The sequence below is a fragment of the Aptenodytes patagonicus genome, chromosome 3, assembly GCF_965638725.1.
Source record: "Aptenodytes patagonicus chromosome 3, bAptPat1.pri.cur, whole genome shotgun sequence".
NCBI lineage: Eukaryota > Metazoa > Chordata > Aves > Sphenisciformes > Spheniscidae > Aptenodytes > Aptenodytes patagonicus.
In genome coordinates, this window is record NC_134951.1 from 91,905,830 (window position 1) to 91,922,088 (window position 16,259).

At 38.6% G+C, this 16,259-nt stretch overlaps 1 protein-coding gene across 2 annotated transcripts in view; it reads right to left on the bottom strand.

Moving 5' to 3' along the window:
* The window catches only part of SMYD3 (SET and MYND domain containing 3), a 438,073-nt gene that overhangs the window by 41,299 nt on the left and 380,515 nt on the right, over nt 1-16,259 (bottom strand). For both annotated transcript variants that reach the window (XM_076334228.1, XM_076334229.1), the window contains exons 9-10: nt 12,866-12,953; nt 9,215-9,389 (exon numbers count right to left, since the gene is read on the bottom strand). In XM_076334228.1, the coding sequence (XP_076190343.1) occupies nt 9,215-9,389; nt 12,866-12,953 (263 nt within the window). The remainder of the gene's footprint in view (nt 1-9,214; nt 9,390-12,865; nt 12,954-16,259) is intronic.

Sequence of the window (16,259 nt, forward strand, 5' to 3'; positions counted from 1 at the left end):
CATCTCAGGGTTAGATACCAGCAGACAGTGTTTGGGGTTCTGGTCTAAAGCAGATTGGTTTTCTAGTAGAAAACCAGAGTGGAAAGGGAGGAAACACCACCTTTGGTGGCAGCCAAGGGAATACATGCAGGAGGGTTTTGTAGGTGAGCGTAAGATCACATCACACTGTCAACCCTTTCACTCTGAATTGCATAATCCAACATTTAGATGTTGTACAGAGGAGTAAGGAGAAGATTAGCCATTGACTAAATTTCTGAAGGGCAGGAACTGTTGTACTTATCAGGTAGTGCAACTAGTGTTTGTGTAGCAGTCAATATTCTCAGCATTTCCTTGAGTAGTGCCCCTATGGCACAATTCTACTGCTAATTATATGAGGCACAGTGCTATCCTAACATGGCTGTGTCATTTCTTATACCAGGATTAGATAATTTAGAACTAGTTCTGATACCTCCAAATGTTCCCTGTATAGAAAGATGGGATTTTCTGGTTTTATGGGGTTAAGGAAAACTGACTAACAGACCTTGACCAGGTCAAGAGAAATACAGCTCGCAGAGATTAATGGCTTTAAACTAAGGCGGGGTAGATTTAGACTAGATATAAGGAAGAAATTTTTTACGCTGAGGGTGGTAAAACACTGGCACAGGTTGCCCAGAGAGGTGGTGGATGCCCCATCCCTGGAAACATTCAAGGTCAGGTTGGACGGGGCTCTGAGCAACCTGATCTAGTTGAAGATGTCCCTGCCCACGGCAGGGGGGTTGGACTAGATGACCTTTAGAGGTCCCTTCCAACCCAAACTATTCTATGATTCTATGATTTGATATGGTGGACAGGCGTATGCATGAACCTGTTAACTAAGGTAGCATTATGCACAAGCTTAGTAAATAAAGGACCTGAAAATAAGGATATTTCTGGTTTTCAGGGGGTAATGCATTCCTAATGAGATCTTCCATTACATTTTAGCCCTTTTACTCAGTAACTGGTAAATTCAAGAGCCAGTGAGCTTGTAGTCTACCATCATACTGTAGGTACCACACAACTGTGTGGTCTCTAGGATATGGTCACTGCAGTAATTTATCTTTTCCTCTCACTTGCATGTTCAGTTTTTTCTCTTCCTTTCCTGTCAACACCAGTCTGGGAAATCTCAGCTTTACTCAGCATCACCTATTTTGCTGCAGAACGTCTCTGACCTTCATTCTCTGGTTTCCCTGCTGGATGGATCATCTCACTAGGAATTTGGTCATTCATTGGCACGGTTCTTGTTTCACAATACTTCCTTCAATTTTCTGGTTCTGCACGCCCCTCTTCAAAGCACCATCTTTCCATCACTCATGCTCCCTGGCCAATCTCATTGATTCACCCTCTAAACAGACTCCATTTTCTTCAATTTCTTTACTCTCCTTATCTGCTGCTCTCCTTTTCTCTTCCATCCTTCACAACCATATTTTTCCTTTTCAGTAACTTTTCCACTTTTTCAATAGAAAAAATTATTGCTTTTTCATCTTTTTCAGCCTTTATCTCTAAGGTTGCTTAGACTGTTTTCTTGCTTAAATTACAAAATTTTCCTTTTTAACCACTGTTCACACCTCCACCACTAGGAACTCTTAATTGATTTCCTCCTTAGAAGTACTGCCAAGTGTCCACTCTCTGCCTCCTCAACTCAAATTGACAATTTATTCAAACAAAGAAATAGATATTTTCTGAGTAAAATCAGACTCTTCCTAATTCTCCCTCCAGAGAATGCATTGCTCCTTACAACTTCTCTGCTGCTATTTTCTGCATGTCCTCTCTCTTTTTTTGTCTCTTTCATCGGAGATCGTATTCTAAGTTTATCTTTCTTTTTTAATGATTCTCCTCCCCTTTGTCTCCCTTTTCACCATGACTTCTGCCTCTAAAACAGCTTTTTCAAAGCAATGCTCTGTTACTATCAAAGGAATCCAAAACTCCACATATGCTTCATATGTATCTATTTTTAACTGTTAATTGTTCCCTCGATATCACTTCCTGATCCCATTTTAGCTCAGGTTCTAACCAAACCTTTGTTTAGAATCCATACGCCATCAACTCCCCCTTTTCTTCTTAGCAAAATTCACACAGACACTGTGAATTCCCAAAAATCATTCTCAAAATTGTTCCAGCTGAATAACTACGTTGCATTTTTCTCACAGCACACAGGTCTCTGTAATATCTACTCATGCATTTGTGGGTTAGTATACGAGAGCTTTGTATTTGCTTAGTACATATTTAATACTCACTTCTATTTTATTCACCTGTGTCCTTTAATTGGTGTGTTAATAGCAAGCAGACTAATGAAAAGAGCTCAGGTAAGGGCTGCATAAATCCTTACTTTGTAAATTGCAAGTACACATGTACAAAAAAAAAAGGATCTCCTGATTCCAAGACAAAGATACCAACTATTACTGCTTAAGTAAAAAACAAAACAAAACAAAACTGAATCTTTCAGTTCTGGTAGGCAGGTAGACTGAAATCCTTATTCTAGACAAAGCCTGAAGCCCTGAATGGTCTAACATCTTAATCTGAAAGAGATCCTACAGTGAAAAAAAAATACATCTACAGGTGAAGCTATCATTGACAGAGAACACAGCTCTTTCAAGAATTGTCTTAAAACACCTTGGAAATGCTATGTGAGAGATGGAGAAATCAACACTTGTAGTTGTGTCAGAGAAAAATTAAACTGGGAAACTTGGTGATTTAGTTCACTAACATCACTATCTGTAAAATTCAGATTCAGATAGCTCTTGGCATAAGTGAAAGGTGAAACTAGAAACTAAAACAGAAACTTAGAAGCTAAAACTGAAGCTAGTAAGCACCAGCCAGTATACAAATATAGAGCTACTGGATGAACACCGTCAGAAAAATCTTGCAGCAATGAAGCTATTTAAGAAAGTCTTAGCCTACCTAAGCAATGTGGTATATACTGAATGAGGTACTGCAAATTAACACTGATGTTGCTGAACTTCTACTCATGTCTGATAGAGTATATTGGACAACCTACAGACATCAAAATTATGCCTGAAAAACAGCTGGCATGACTGGAGAGAGTAGTAAGAAATTTTACCCATATGCACAATATGTGAAAATGAGGAAAGGTAGATGGTGGAGCACTTATGGAACTGTGAGCTTCCAGAAGTCATTGAGGATTATGCAGCTCAGTATCACTTTTGGGGACAACACATGGTTGTAATGGAAGGATACAAGAAAAACAGCTAGAAAAGAACCAAAGAATTGAAGGCACTGGTGCTATGCAGATGTATGTAGCAAGCAAGCAGCAAACCAGAAAATCCATTTCTGATGTGGGAAATGGATTGATCAGGACACAGATAACTTAGGCACCAGACTTCAGACATAAAAGTCTCTTTTGGAAAAGGCTGTCAGGATTGGAGGTGTCTGGAGGGGCGGAAGTAGGGAAAGAATGGAAGATAGGAATGGGCTGCTGAAGTACTTTAAGGGATTCCTAAAGATATCAGGCCAGGGACAAGCACGCTCCCTGTTTATCTATAAAATAGCTACACTGAAGCCAGAAATTGTGCAAATATTGCTAAAAACATCTGTCTTTTGGAAGAATTACCTACAATTAACCAGAGACAATACACTCTCCAACTTATACTGGGTTTTCCGACCCAGAGGGCCAACAAAAAAGAACCAACTAGAGTTTACAGTTTTCATGGTTTTGTGATGCATATTTTTGTCCTTTCAGATCTGCACAAGAGATATCCAAACTTCTCCAGAACACAAACCACCTTTAAGTTTCTGATTAAAATAACAAATATGCAACAAAAGATTTTACTGTGAGGCCTGTGTTACCTCACATAAAGGATATGTGAGATAAAGTGGGGATAAAGTAGAAACAAAGACAATTATCATACAAATGATACAAATGTTCATATATATCCTAATCTTTTGAAAAGCTGTATAACATGACAATCTACACAGCACAGTGCATGAGAAGGTCTGACTTACACTAGGAGACACATGTTCAAGTGAAGAATGTTTTTGTTAGACTGCAAATATAACATAACATCAACAGTCTCTCATGAGGATTTCTAACTGCTTGATGAGCAGCGGTGGTTTGTAAAGATGGTCTGGCCTCCACTGACTTATGCTAATAGTGTCAGCTAATTTCATATAACTCACTAAACACAAGCAGTGAAGAGTGCTATCAATAACGTGGGAGGAAAGTGGAGACGTGATCTTGGTGCTGTCCACTGTTTCTGCCTGCTTTAGCTGTTTGTCACTATCAATCTCTCATCCCTCTGTTGATTTCCTTACGTTGAAGGTGCACCAAGGCTGCTTAGTGCTCTTCACTCCGTTTACAGCAACAGCTCCCTGAGGTTCCAATGAGCTGTGATGCCCCCAGCCTTGCACATTTGCATAGACACAACCTACTCTTTTAGCAAATGTACCTCATTCTTCCTTTCACAAACCTCTGCTGTTTACTTGGGACTACTATCTTACCATCTCTAGATGACAAATCAATGGAACCATTCGTGAACCAAAAATCAATTTCTAAATCTTAATTCACACCTTTTTGTTTAGACATCGGAAAGAAAGGATACCCCAGCTATTCAGATTTTTCCATGAGCTGTATTTTTTTAATCTCTTACAGTTCTTTGGTAAGATTTTTTTTGCTCTTCTTTCACACATTTTGCTCTAAATATTAGAGATAAATGCCCATGGCCATTTTCTAAAACCCCAGAGAAGTGAGCAAGGTAGATTTTATTCTTTCTGTTCTTTGTTTCATTCTTTCTTTGAATTGCTTTCTCCACCTTCACATTTTTGTCTCCCTCTCAGGTGATCCCAGAGGTAAGATTTATGTTTACTACTGTTGTTTTATGATTACGACACTGAACTTTGGTCACTGAATTACTACTATCTGTAAGTTCAGAAATCTGCCAGCCACGCACAAGTCCCCAGGGGACCTCCCACAACCAGGGTGCCGATTGGCGCTGAATCCAGACTTTAACCCTTAAGCACTAGCATCCCCCAGTGGTCCTATTTATCACTGCAGTTCACTTTTTTTTGAGTTTTCTAGGTACTCTAACTTTCAATGTAAATGTAAATTCAAGTCAAGTGCCTCAGAACTAGCCAGTACTCAGGAGTCTGCTGAACTCAGTAAAGAACCATATACGTTTGATCATAGGTAAAGAAAAAATTTAATTTATTTCCAGTCATTGCATATATCGTGTGTATTACAAAACACATACGTGTAAGAGCAGGATTTTTTGGTAAAACACATTTGAAAAGGGGGGAAAATCAGACTCTTTACTGGAGAGCCTTTTTGAAGAAGAGAAAATAGGTTCAGAGTCTCTTCCAAGAATATTAGGTTCTACAGCTATTTTTGGCTTTTTTACAGGATCATGACTCATGGAAATGATACTATAGCAACCATCAATTTTTAATCTGCCTTTTGATTGAAGTCACATACTTAGAAACTACAGTCCATCGTATCTATTGAATTAGAATTCTAAATCAAAAATTTCTGGCTGACATTTTGATCACACAATGAAAATACAACCATGTTCTCAGAAAATACTCAACAATAAGCACATACCAGCCCTTTGCAAAACAACCTGAAATTGTGTTGACTGGGATTGTTTTCCCTGTTCCCTAAAAGACCTCAGTCACTGAGGAAAGGTGAAGTAATGGGATACTGCAAAATGTCACTGGAAGGGACAGAGAATAGGAGGAGTGAGAAGAGCAGACAAATGATGCGTGTCTTACACAAATATGGGATGCTCGCACCTACCCAGCTCCCTCCCACTCCAGAAGCAGAACAGCCACATCAGCACAAGCCCTGTATTGGTGCTGACTCAGCGGAGGGAGGACAGAGAGGGTAGGATATGCAAGGCTGCCGGGGGAAGAGACAGAACAGCACTTCTGCACAACACTTCTGTACGGGATGAAAAGAAGGAATTTCCTCTCGTTAATGTTGGAGCCCTCCAGTAACTCCTAATGCTGCAGCACTGGAGATGAAGGGTTGTTAATTAAAACGGCCCATGTGAAAATCACTGGGACTTATACATTAGCTTTAAGTTTAGCAGGAGATTATGAGCAGTGCAGAACAGAAACAGACAAATGTGTTTGTCCTCTCTGTATCAGAATCTCAGCAGTCCTGATGCCACAGGAGCCCAGAGAGGCAACACGGCTTTACCCAGTCCCTTCTGCTTCCTAAATCCAGTAGGCCCATGGTGTCACTTAGTTACTTCTTTTCCTCCTATTACTCTTGTCACAATAGTTGAGGACATCTAGCAGAGTTTTATAACAGACACATACACTGCAGATGAAGAGTGGCAGTAAGCACTGAATACTTGAGACAAGGGAAAAAAAACCCCAAACCCAATCCCCAGAACATATGTGCCTTCTCTGCAATTTAAGGGCTAAATGCTGGGGACCTTCCTCAGAAGTAATCTAAGGGAAGTCTGCCTTACTCAGTATCTCTGAATCCGATCCTTCACGAGCAGCAGTCAGCCCAGAGTGTGAATGTGCTGAGACATGACAAACCCATGTAACACCTCTTCCTGATATGCTGTTATTCTGTGGTTAAGGCTCATGAGGATTTTTGAAAGGAAGTTTATTTCTGCAAGCTGCTGAGTGCTGACTATGATGTGGGGCAGCTTTCACTTAGGCAAATGTCTTAACTTTTGTTAAGGCTTTTGGACAGACAGACTATTAAGTGACATTTACAAGAAAAGCTATGTAGATACATTTGGTTTAGGCTATTCAGTGAAAGTACATGTTGTAGGTTTTAACAAATAGTGGACAATTATGGTTCAGCACAAAAGAAGGCAGCTCTTCACCTTGACAGCTGCCATCTCTCCCCTTCTTTTGGAAGTTCTACAAATATTTGAGAGGTCCTAAACAATGTTCCTCACAGGTTATCATCACTACCTAAAACATAGAGGTTGGTATTCAGTATGACAAATCAGTTTTATGTAGTTTAACCATCTGTCTCTGCCAGTTACATGAAGTGGATGATTCTGAAAAAGTCAGCAACCATCATATGAAAACATACATTACGATACAATCTGTCACACAGCACTGAAAATTAATCCTGCTGCTAAAGAAATGGAAAATGCACAATAAACACATTACCTGAAATTAAAATTGTTTTTGACCAAATCTCCAGAGCCTTTAAAGTTGTAACAATGATTTCCTATTTATATGGACCGCTTGAATTCTCAGGTGATTCCCTGTGGAGAGCTCTATGAATACTTTTTCCAGAGCTGAAGAAAGGAAAATAGATAGCTATAATGGAACTGCAGGAGCAGCCAAGCAGTAGATTGATTCAACAGGAGAAATTCAATGCATCCCAAAAGATTTCCTAGGATTTGCTCTCCTGCTGCTTAGGGCACAATTTGTTGTAATGAGAAACTGAGGATTTTGTTTCAGGTGTGTCAAAGCTTGTAGTGATGACTTGAAGATATAAAGAAAAAACAACAACTGAAAATCTCTCTTAAATAATGCTTTTGGATGGGGAGAGAACAAGGACAAGCTCTTCAAGGTGCAAAAAAGGTCAAATGTCGCATGTAAATAGCATTCCTTAAGAGATACTAATTGAATGCACAGTTGAACCTTTTCCTTCATCTCCAAACTCCTGCATTAAACAGCTTGAAATCTACAGTGCACTTCAGTAAGCAAAACAGAGAAAGCTTTATTAAATTACCTGGTAAAATTGCACTTGGTCTCACTGTAATCTCTGCTCTTGGGAATGTCTGTGGAAAAATCCTCAGTTTTCAGTTGTGAAGAACTGAGTTAACAAGTTATAAAATAAAAAACAAGTGAGGTGGGGTTTTTTTATTTAATAAGGGAACATTTAAACAGGCAGACTACTCTGCTCATCTGGAGCGTGCCACACGGTAGAGGTCTGGCAGGAAGCATGTACTGCTGCAGTATTACATAAGCCCTGTTTGAAAGGTTAAGTGGAACATGCATGACGTGAATTTCACCCTGAAGAAATATGAGAATTTGTAGGCACTCATGCCCTCCTCCACGAGAAGTAATAGGCATTATGAACACTGAGCTTCTCCACAGCTCTGGTGTACCACAGCCTCTGCAGATTTCTCGCTAATTACTTTATAGTGAAAGCTCTGAAATGCTGTGTTGTTTCTCAAGTAAAGCCCAGAATTTTATTCAGAAACAGGCTGCCAGATGAAATTTCCTCAGGCAAAATGCTGAATGCTAATGGCATCCTGGTTTGATTAGGGAAGACATGTAAAATCTGAGATGTTCATATTCACAGCAGCACATACTGTTCAGCACTAGCATGCCCCTCACACTTCTCAACATCACACTATGTACCGGAACATCACGCGGTGCAGAAGAACAAACAGAGAAGAAATGGATGCTCTAAAAAATACCTTACCAAGAATGAACATTCATGCACAAATGACATTATATCTGGACAATCAGCACAGGTTTACATTTAGTTACAAACAATGCAAATATCTAGAACCCAAAGATTTGAGTCTTAGAGCTTTTAGAACACAGACCAAAGCAGACAGCACCTGCCCCTTCTCCACTAGATGACCAAAGCCGCATTACAGGTCCAGGCTCCAATCAATTTCAAGACTTACCACATGAAGCAGGATCTCCTAGAGCATCCTTCCTTATTGATAAAAGGCCATCAGACTCAAACTCTCCCAGCACATAGCATAGGAGCAAGTACTGACCAGGAGAGAACAACAGCAAGTGCTTCACCACCTCGGCCCCTTCCCAAAACAAGGACCAGGGGCTTTTTCATTTCCAGTTGAAACGGCATTTTGCAAGATTGTTTTTATTCTTTCTGTAAACTCTATGTATAGAGTATACAGAGAATATACATTATTTCAGCCAGCTACCTGTCCCTCAAGTTTGACCTAAACTCAGCATAAAACACTGATACCCTCATGGCAAGGGAGTCTGAACCAGAAAGTCAGCTTCTGATCAGGGATGGGGCATCATTTGAACACATGAAGCAGTGAGGAGCTAATAATCAGTTATTATTATAGTTCCTATTATCATTTTATTTGCTCTCAGCCTGACTGTGGAAGCAGAATGGGAGTTCTGCCTCATCCATTAACCTGGAAAGCAAGGCACGATGTACAGCAAGAAATAAAAACAGCAAGGAGCATCTAGATGAAACACAATCTTTGCTTTTAATGAGACAACCCCCTCTCCCCCCATCTTTGGAAACAGTTGAATCAATTACATCTCTTACCTGTATGGTCCCAGACTCCTGCTGCCATAATACAAAGCTTCTTCCCAGGATTCAAGGTTAATACAGGCATCCATGGCACAGTCAAGCATTTTCAGCTGATAGATATTTGTGTCTGGAAGACGACCCATATTGCTGGTCAAGAGATTCTGGCATCTTGCCAGAACCTGCTCCCACTCTGTTATTAGCCTTAGTTAAAGAAATATCTTTAATCAAACAAAAATACAAGTTCTAAACATTGTTAGCAAGGATTAAGAGCTACAGGGCATTAAGATAAAAAAGCTGCCATCATTCCAGACTCTGCTTCAATTCTTGAAAACATACTTGAACTCAGAAGTGATAGCTTAGGTAACTATGCTTTGTTTACATTTAGCAAAACAATTTCTAAAGGCGGCAGTATTTCAGCAATAAAGGGTAAAAGAAAGATGACAACATGAAAGGATATTTTAATACATAACAAACTAAAATTCAAATACTTTTTATTTAGCTGTTGAAACATTATTGTTTACCTAAGATACTCCTCCAAATCTTACACCCAAGGGCAAGTATCCATGGAAATGTATCTTAACAAAATGTCTCAGCAGCTAATAAAATAAATTTAATTTTTTGTACATTAAAATAATGACACATACTTTTAAGCTGCCCAAGATTTCGTTTAGAATTCTCATGAAATTAGACCCTTTTCTTGCAATTAATTAAATTTATTTCTCCTTGAAACAGTTCTAAAGAGCATTGTTTTTTTCATGTACAGCTGCATGTTTCATGCATGAGAAAGAAAAGCATCGCAGTTCTGATGTCTGACTATAGTTCAGGATTAAGGATCTGGCAGTAAAGAAGATTTTTACCTCCAATGCTACAAGAAGATTTTTTTCTGTGTTTGGAAGACAGGAAAAGTAAGCTGGGGCTTGCATTCACTTTAGTTGGATATTCCTTACCACAAATCACTTATTTTCATTACATTCTACACTGGTTTGACTTCTCTGTGGACCAGATTCTTCTCTCTCTTGACCACACCTAAGCTGAATACCAATACTCCCAGATTTTAAATGAGTACTGTCATCTGGGACTTTATGAGAGTCCCAGAATGCAAGCAGTCTAAACAACAAAAAGGTACCATACACACCAGTAAGAACAAATCAAATTAAAAAAAAGTAGACTTATAGTAAGAAAAGTAATAACATCGTTTGTATCATAGTCCTTTCCATACAATCAACTCAAGAAAGTTCAGCCGTTATCTTCACAACATTACTGAAAATACTATTCACCCCAATCCAGCAATGGATTTAAATGTACAATGATAACCCTATGATGAAGTAATTAGTCCTTCCTGAACATGGGAATATTTACATACTTAAATTTAAGAATGTGACCAGTATGTGGCTGGCCAGGATTTATAGCATGGTTGTTACAAGGCTAAACTAATTATTTGTGAATTGCTCTCATGCCCTTGGATTGAAAGAACCATATAAGGAAAGGAATGTGTTACTATAAAATTGCACCTTAACCTTTATATCTCTGGCAAACATCCATGTATTCTTTACAACTGATTAAGGACAGACAAACAGAAGAATGAGGGATATTATTTCCACTTGATACAATTTTTGTAGAAAGTACAAAGCACTGACATTCTTGAAAGATTACCATTTTAGATGATGCATAGTATTAGTCTGTCTGCTTTTACTTCTCATTATACTGCTTTGTTCACTCACTAACATCTAGTAGCAGAAGTGCTATATTGCAAAACCTGTTGGGACCAAATTTTCAGGTACATAAATTGCAAATTAGAAAACCCACTACCAGCTGCAACAGGACAAAAGAGAAGCTGGCTGTCCTGTATCTGCTCAAGACTAGAGGAGCAGCCCTCAAGCGGCTCTGCTACTGTTGTGTGGCCTGAGATGCAGAGGGATTCTTTTCTCCACAATAATCCCCTTGCACTGGGCTTTAGCATCTCAATTTGTATGCTTAAACTGGAATTTGGGTCTGAGACAGTTCACTCACATATTGTTTCAAGTTCTCTAACTGCAGATGTAGCATTACAACACTATCAGTTATAATCAGTAGCTCAGGTTTTGGAAGTCACTAACTTTCTCAACTGTAGGAACTAAAAAAATTGGTAAAAAAATTACATTTGCAGAAACTAATGACTATGTGCCTCAGTCAGCAAGGAAGGTTTTCTATTCATTCTTGGCAAGTGGACAAACGTCAAGCCCCCTCTTCAGGTACTGCACTCGTCACTGGATGCCAATTAGCACTGGTATTGTGGTGCAATGGAAGGAAAGATGACACATTTCAAATAGCCTATCTCTAAGAACAGAAGCTGAACAGAAAACAAGGACATATTTTTTCAACCAGTCCTGATACCTTTTACTACAATGCGTTTGATTCATTTTTAAATATCAGTTAAATCAGTAATCTTAATTAAAGACCCTAGAAAATTCAGTAGGTGCAATTTCTCCTGCAATTAAATATAGGAACATTAAATAGGACCAGTATTCTAGCTCCATACTTTCGGTATAAAAATGATTGCAACTGCATGTTGCATATCTATAATTTAACTTTCAGGTTAAAACATGGGCCCTGAAGTATAACTGAATGCCTGAAGATCTATTTCAGTATTGTCTGTCTCAATCCAGTGACTACAGAGGAACTTAAGACAGACTAGAAACTATATGAAAATTAACGTTAGATGAGATGAGTGTTTCCCTTTTGCTAACAAACAAATCTTTCTGGATTAGGAAGAAACAAACTCAGTTGTTTTTTTTTTTGGTTGGGTTTTTTTTTTGTTACAATAAAAATTGCGATTGCTTGTTTCCAGCCTGGAATATCACTATGCACACTTGTTTTTTATGCTGCTGAAAAGGAGTACTGGAAGATTTAATTCTCTTTAGCTCCAAAGAAAGTCCACGTTTCTGAAAATGGTAAGGCATCTTGCTACAATAGGCCAAATTCACAGTCAGTGAAATTCCACTGAATAGACTAACATGAGAGAGGGATCAATATATTCATAATCTTCTAGTAGAAATCTCCACCTCTCTTCTGCTCATCTTTTCTTGGTTGTTGCTGTTCACTAATTTTTTTAATTGGATTGAATATCTACAGGATGGCCATTAGGCTCCAGTTCTGTTTATTAGTGCAAGATCATCTCATTCAATTTGCTTAATTATCAATTATTATTATATATTATTATTATAACTTATTATAATGATTCTGTAATGTTTGCAGTGAACCTGACTGTTATTGTCATTGCTGTGCAAAGAATGAGAACCTGGAAATGTTCACAGTGAGAGTAATGGAACAAAGAATTTAACAATGTTTCAGATTAAGCTTTATTTCATTTAGAAGTGGATTTATATGAAGTGGTGGGCTGTGATGGCAGAAGTCTAAACCTAAGCCAAAATATCCCTTCCCATCCTAGATACCTACTGTCCCTGCCATGAATCAGTTCCAGTCCAAGTAATCAGAGGCTATTATTATTAATACGGTTAAGAATATTACATGTTTAAAACATCAAATGAATTAAAAATACATTTTAAAACAACATAAAAATGTAAGCCTTTAGGAAATAGATCTCAAAAGATGAACTGCGTACTAACAGGCTCTCTGGATTGTTTTCACAACTGAATGACAGCCCATAGCCTGTCACTGAAAGGATACCTTCTTTTGATTTTGGGTATCTCACTTCATTTACAGCATCTTTGACTTCTTTCCAGGCATGCTCTTCACCGGCCAATTTCTCAGCATCCTGGTTAATGGAAACAAAAGCATTTGATGAGAAAAACAGTAAACTGAGAATATGCAGTAATGATGAAAAACAGGGTAAAAAGATTACACTGACAAAAGCTACTCGTGGGGATTGTATCGCTATTTTTTGTAAATACACAAAAAATCATTTCACCTGGCATTCATACTCACCCAGTGTATGTAAGTAAATGAGATGATATCAAGAAAAATGAATGCAAACTTGGAAACATTAAATACTCAAACGAGATACTAGGTTTGCAACAAGAACTATGATCAAACAGAAAAGAGAAATAATAGCATGTGATTTTTACTATCAAAATGCATTGAGCAGATCAAATTCTCTCAAAGACCTGCTACCTAATACGTCACAGATCATCAACCACACTGTAGAAAGGATTTAGCAAATAATTTTGATTAACCATGTGGTGATTATAGAAACTTTACAAACAGTGAGAGGCTACCTTCAACCATTACAGTTATAAGCATGAGTTTACAGGAGAAGTCTACTACTCAGAAAAAGTTGAACTTCAGTTTTCTTTTATAACTCATTGCAAATTCTTCCCTATTCCATCAGATTCTATAAACAGCTGTATTTTCCCATCACTTTGTCATAAAGAAGGCAAAAATGATTAATGGCTGCAGCAGTAAGAGAAAGTTTCCCTTTTCAACTCTCTAACAGTGACTAACTGCACCTTAGGCAAACCACTTGGAACAAATTTATTAAAGCATCTACAGACACAGTTAAGCATCTTGAGGGATTTCCAAGAGCACCTAGATATTCAATTTCCATCGCTATAAGCACTTAAATACCTTTAAAAATCTGGCCTTTAAGACACTGCAGTTCATTATCTCTCTCTCCTTATAAAAGGCCCTGCTACTCACAAAAGAGTTTTGTAAGTGCAAATTCTTGCAGGAACATTTTAAATACAGTTCTAAAAACATCAGCCTTCAGCAGGCGTGGAGGCCTGGAGACGAACAGAGAAGGTGTGTGAAAATCTAACCAAGCACTTTGTAACCAACAGATGCTCACTGGGCATCATAGGATTACCTCTATTAAAAAGCCTGTAATCTGTATCCGTCTAGAACTGCATAATTTTCTTATTCCACTGCTCCTTATTTACCATAAATTCAGAACAGAAAATATTTACAGTGAGAATCAGCACTCACACTCACATTTAATTTGCAGTTTTGTCTTTCCATCTGCTCCATGAAACAGCAGACCTCTGCGTATTCCTGGGATGATTAAATAACGATTGGTCTCAGCTGCCCCCACCATTCTGTAGGGCCTTACAAGGAAGGCAGCCTGACCCCACTGCATTTTGCACATGTACTTCCCCTACAATCAGTTCTCTGATCAAAAAGATCACCTGGAAATAATTTTGTGCATAGCTGAATTTGCCACCAGAAGGCATAAGGTGAATGTTAGGACAAACAAACTCATACTGCAGAAATTTTATCAGGAGAGTTAATGTACATACCCAGCCTTCTTACAGCTTTGCAGTAGGCTTACTTACACTGAATCTGTTAGCTTCAATGTAACCTCTACCAGTTTTTATGGGACTATATCGATAAAGTTCTGAACTCAGCCTGTTAACCTGTAACAATCTGTCTCCAAAACATCTTTGTAGATCAACCGCTGCTCACTGATTGATCTAAAAAATAAATCTGGCCTGTAAGATACAAATAATGATGCCTGTGAAATTTTAGGTTTAAAGAGCTACTGAAAAAGAAAAATTATTTTAAGCTATCTTTTCCCACCGGCCCAAGCATAATTCTCAGTATTTCTGTAACATGCTGTAAGCCTTACGACTAAAACCTCAGAAACATGGGAATTGGGACAGATTTATAAGTGAAAGAAAAAAACCCAACTATACACCAAGTTACAGGCCAATGACTGATGCATCATTAGGGCTCACTTTGCACACAGTGGGACCGATGGATGAATCAGGTTAAAGTGTTCATTGACATGGGATTAATCTTTCTCTTTTTTGTGCAGTCTTTTGAGTTGCTTTCCATTGTCTGCTAGCATTTCATTAACAACACAAAGCAGTGTAAGGTTGGGGTTTCCTCTAACCTTTACACTCGTGCATAGGGTTAAGTCAACACTGGCTTCATATCCAGGTAGAGAATAGGGAGTGTCTGTTGGACCAATAATCTCACAGCCCTCTCTGGATTCATGGTCTTTATCCCTTTTGTAAGAGACTTTAGGATGGAGGGAGCTGGGCAGGATGCCCAGCTCTGGGAAGGATTTAAGTCACAGGTTTCAATGAGATGTTTTCTGTATTCTCAAAATGAGGCATTTTGGGGATTGGCTGACGTAAGAACAAGCAAAGACCTGGCTAGCCGGGCCTTTTGGACCTCTGCTGTTCTTTATCAGATTTCCCATACACCAAAGAAGTCCTGTCCTTTCCTAAACACTGTAGTTCAAGGCACGGAGGCTGCTTCCAAACAGGCAGCCAAGCAGGGGCTGCAAAACAACCAGGAGAGCTTGTCACTGAGAACACTTCTGCCTTCCAGCCTAATAAGATTTTTCCAAGTAAGTGTTTCTCTCCCTTGGACAATGCCTTGAAAGTCATGGCCATGTGATACGACTAAGCCAGCTAAAAATACAAAGCTGCCTTGGAGTTTGAATTATGGAAATAATTGAAGTGATTAATAGTTACACCGAACTGTTTAATTTAATCTAAAAGCATGGCAGTAACAGCTATGGGAGATTTAGCTTTCCACAGAATAACACCCATTCAAAGCATCTCTTTTCAGAACATGTTCCCAATCAAACTTCCAGGTGTGCAGAGCTGCCAACAATAAAGGAAGACAGGCTTTTTTCATCTGTAGAAAAGGAGAATCCTAGCTGAAAAAAAGGAAGAGGCTTTTGAAAAAGAAGGAAAAGTTAGCAACTTGTACCTAATTATTTTCCTCATTTCTAACATTGACACTAAACGTAAGAGTTTGTTCTTCAGAATAACAAAATATTTGTGTCTTGGTCTAAAAAATAATTAGACTAGATAATCTAGTCACAAAAATGCATGACAACCTTATGATGGCTGAAACTGGCATGCTTTACAATTCAGCTTTTGCACATAGAGGCGTGCTGTAGAAAACAGAGTGGAAGTGTTGAAGGATCATGGGGAGAGCAGAAAAGACAGCTGCAACACACGCTTTTCCATGGCAAGAACACAACCTTGCAATACTCTTAATAACACAGGTACAATCCATTGGAGGCACAAACGTCACTGGATATGCTAGCTGAACCCACAATCTAGGGTGCAAAGAAAGACAAAATTGATCCTGTGACTTATTTTGAGCA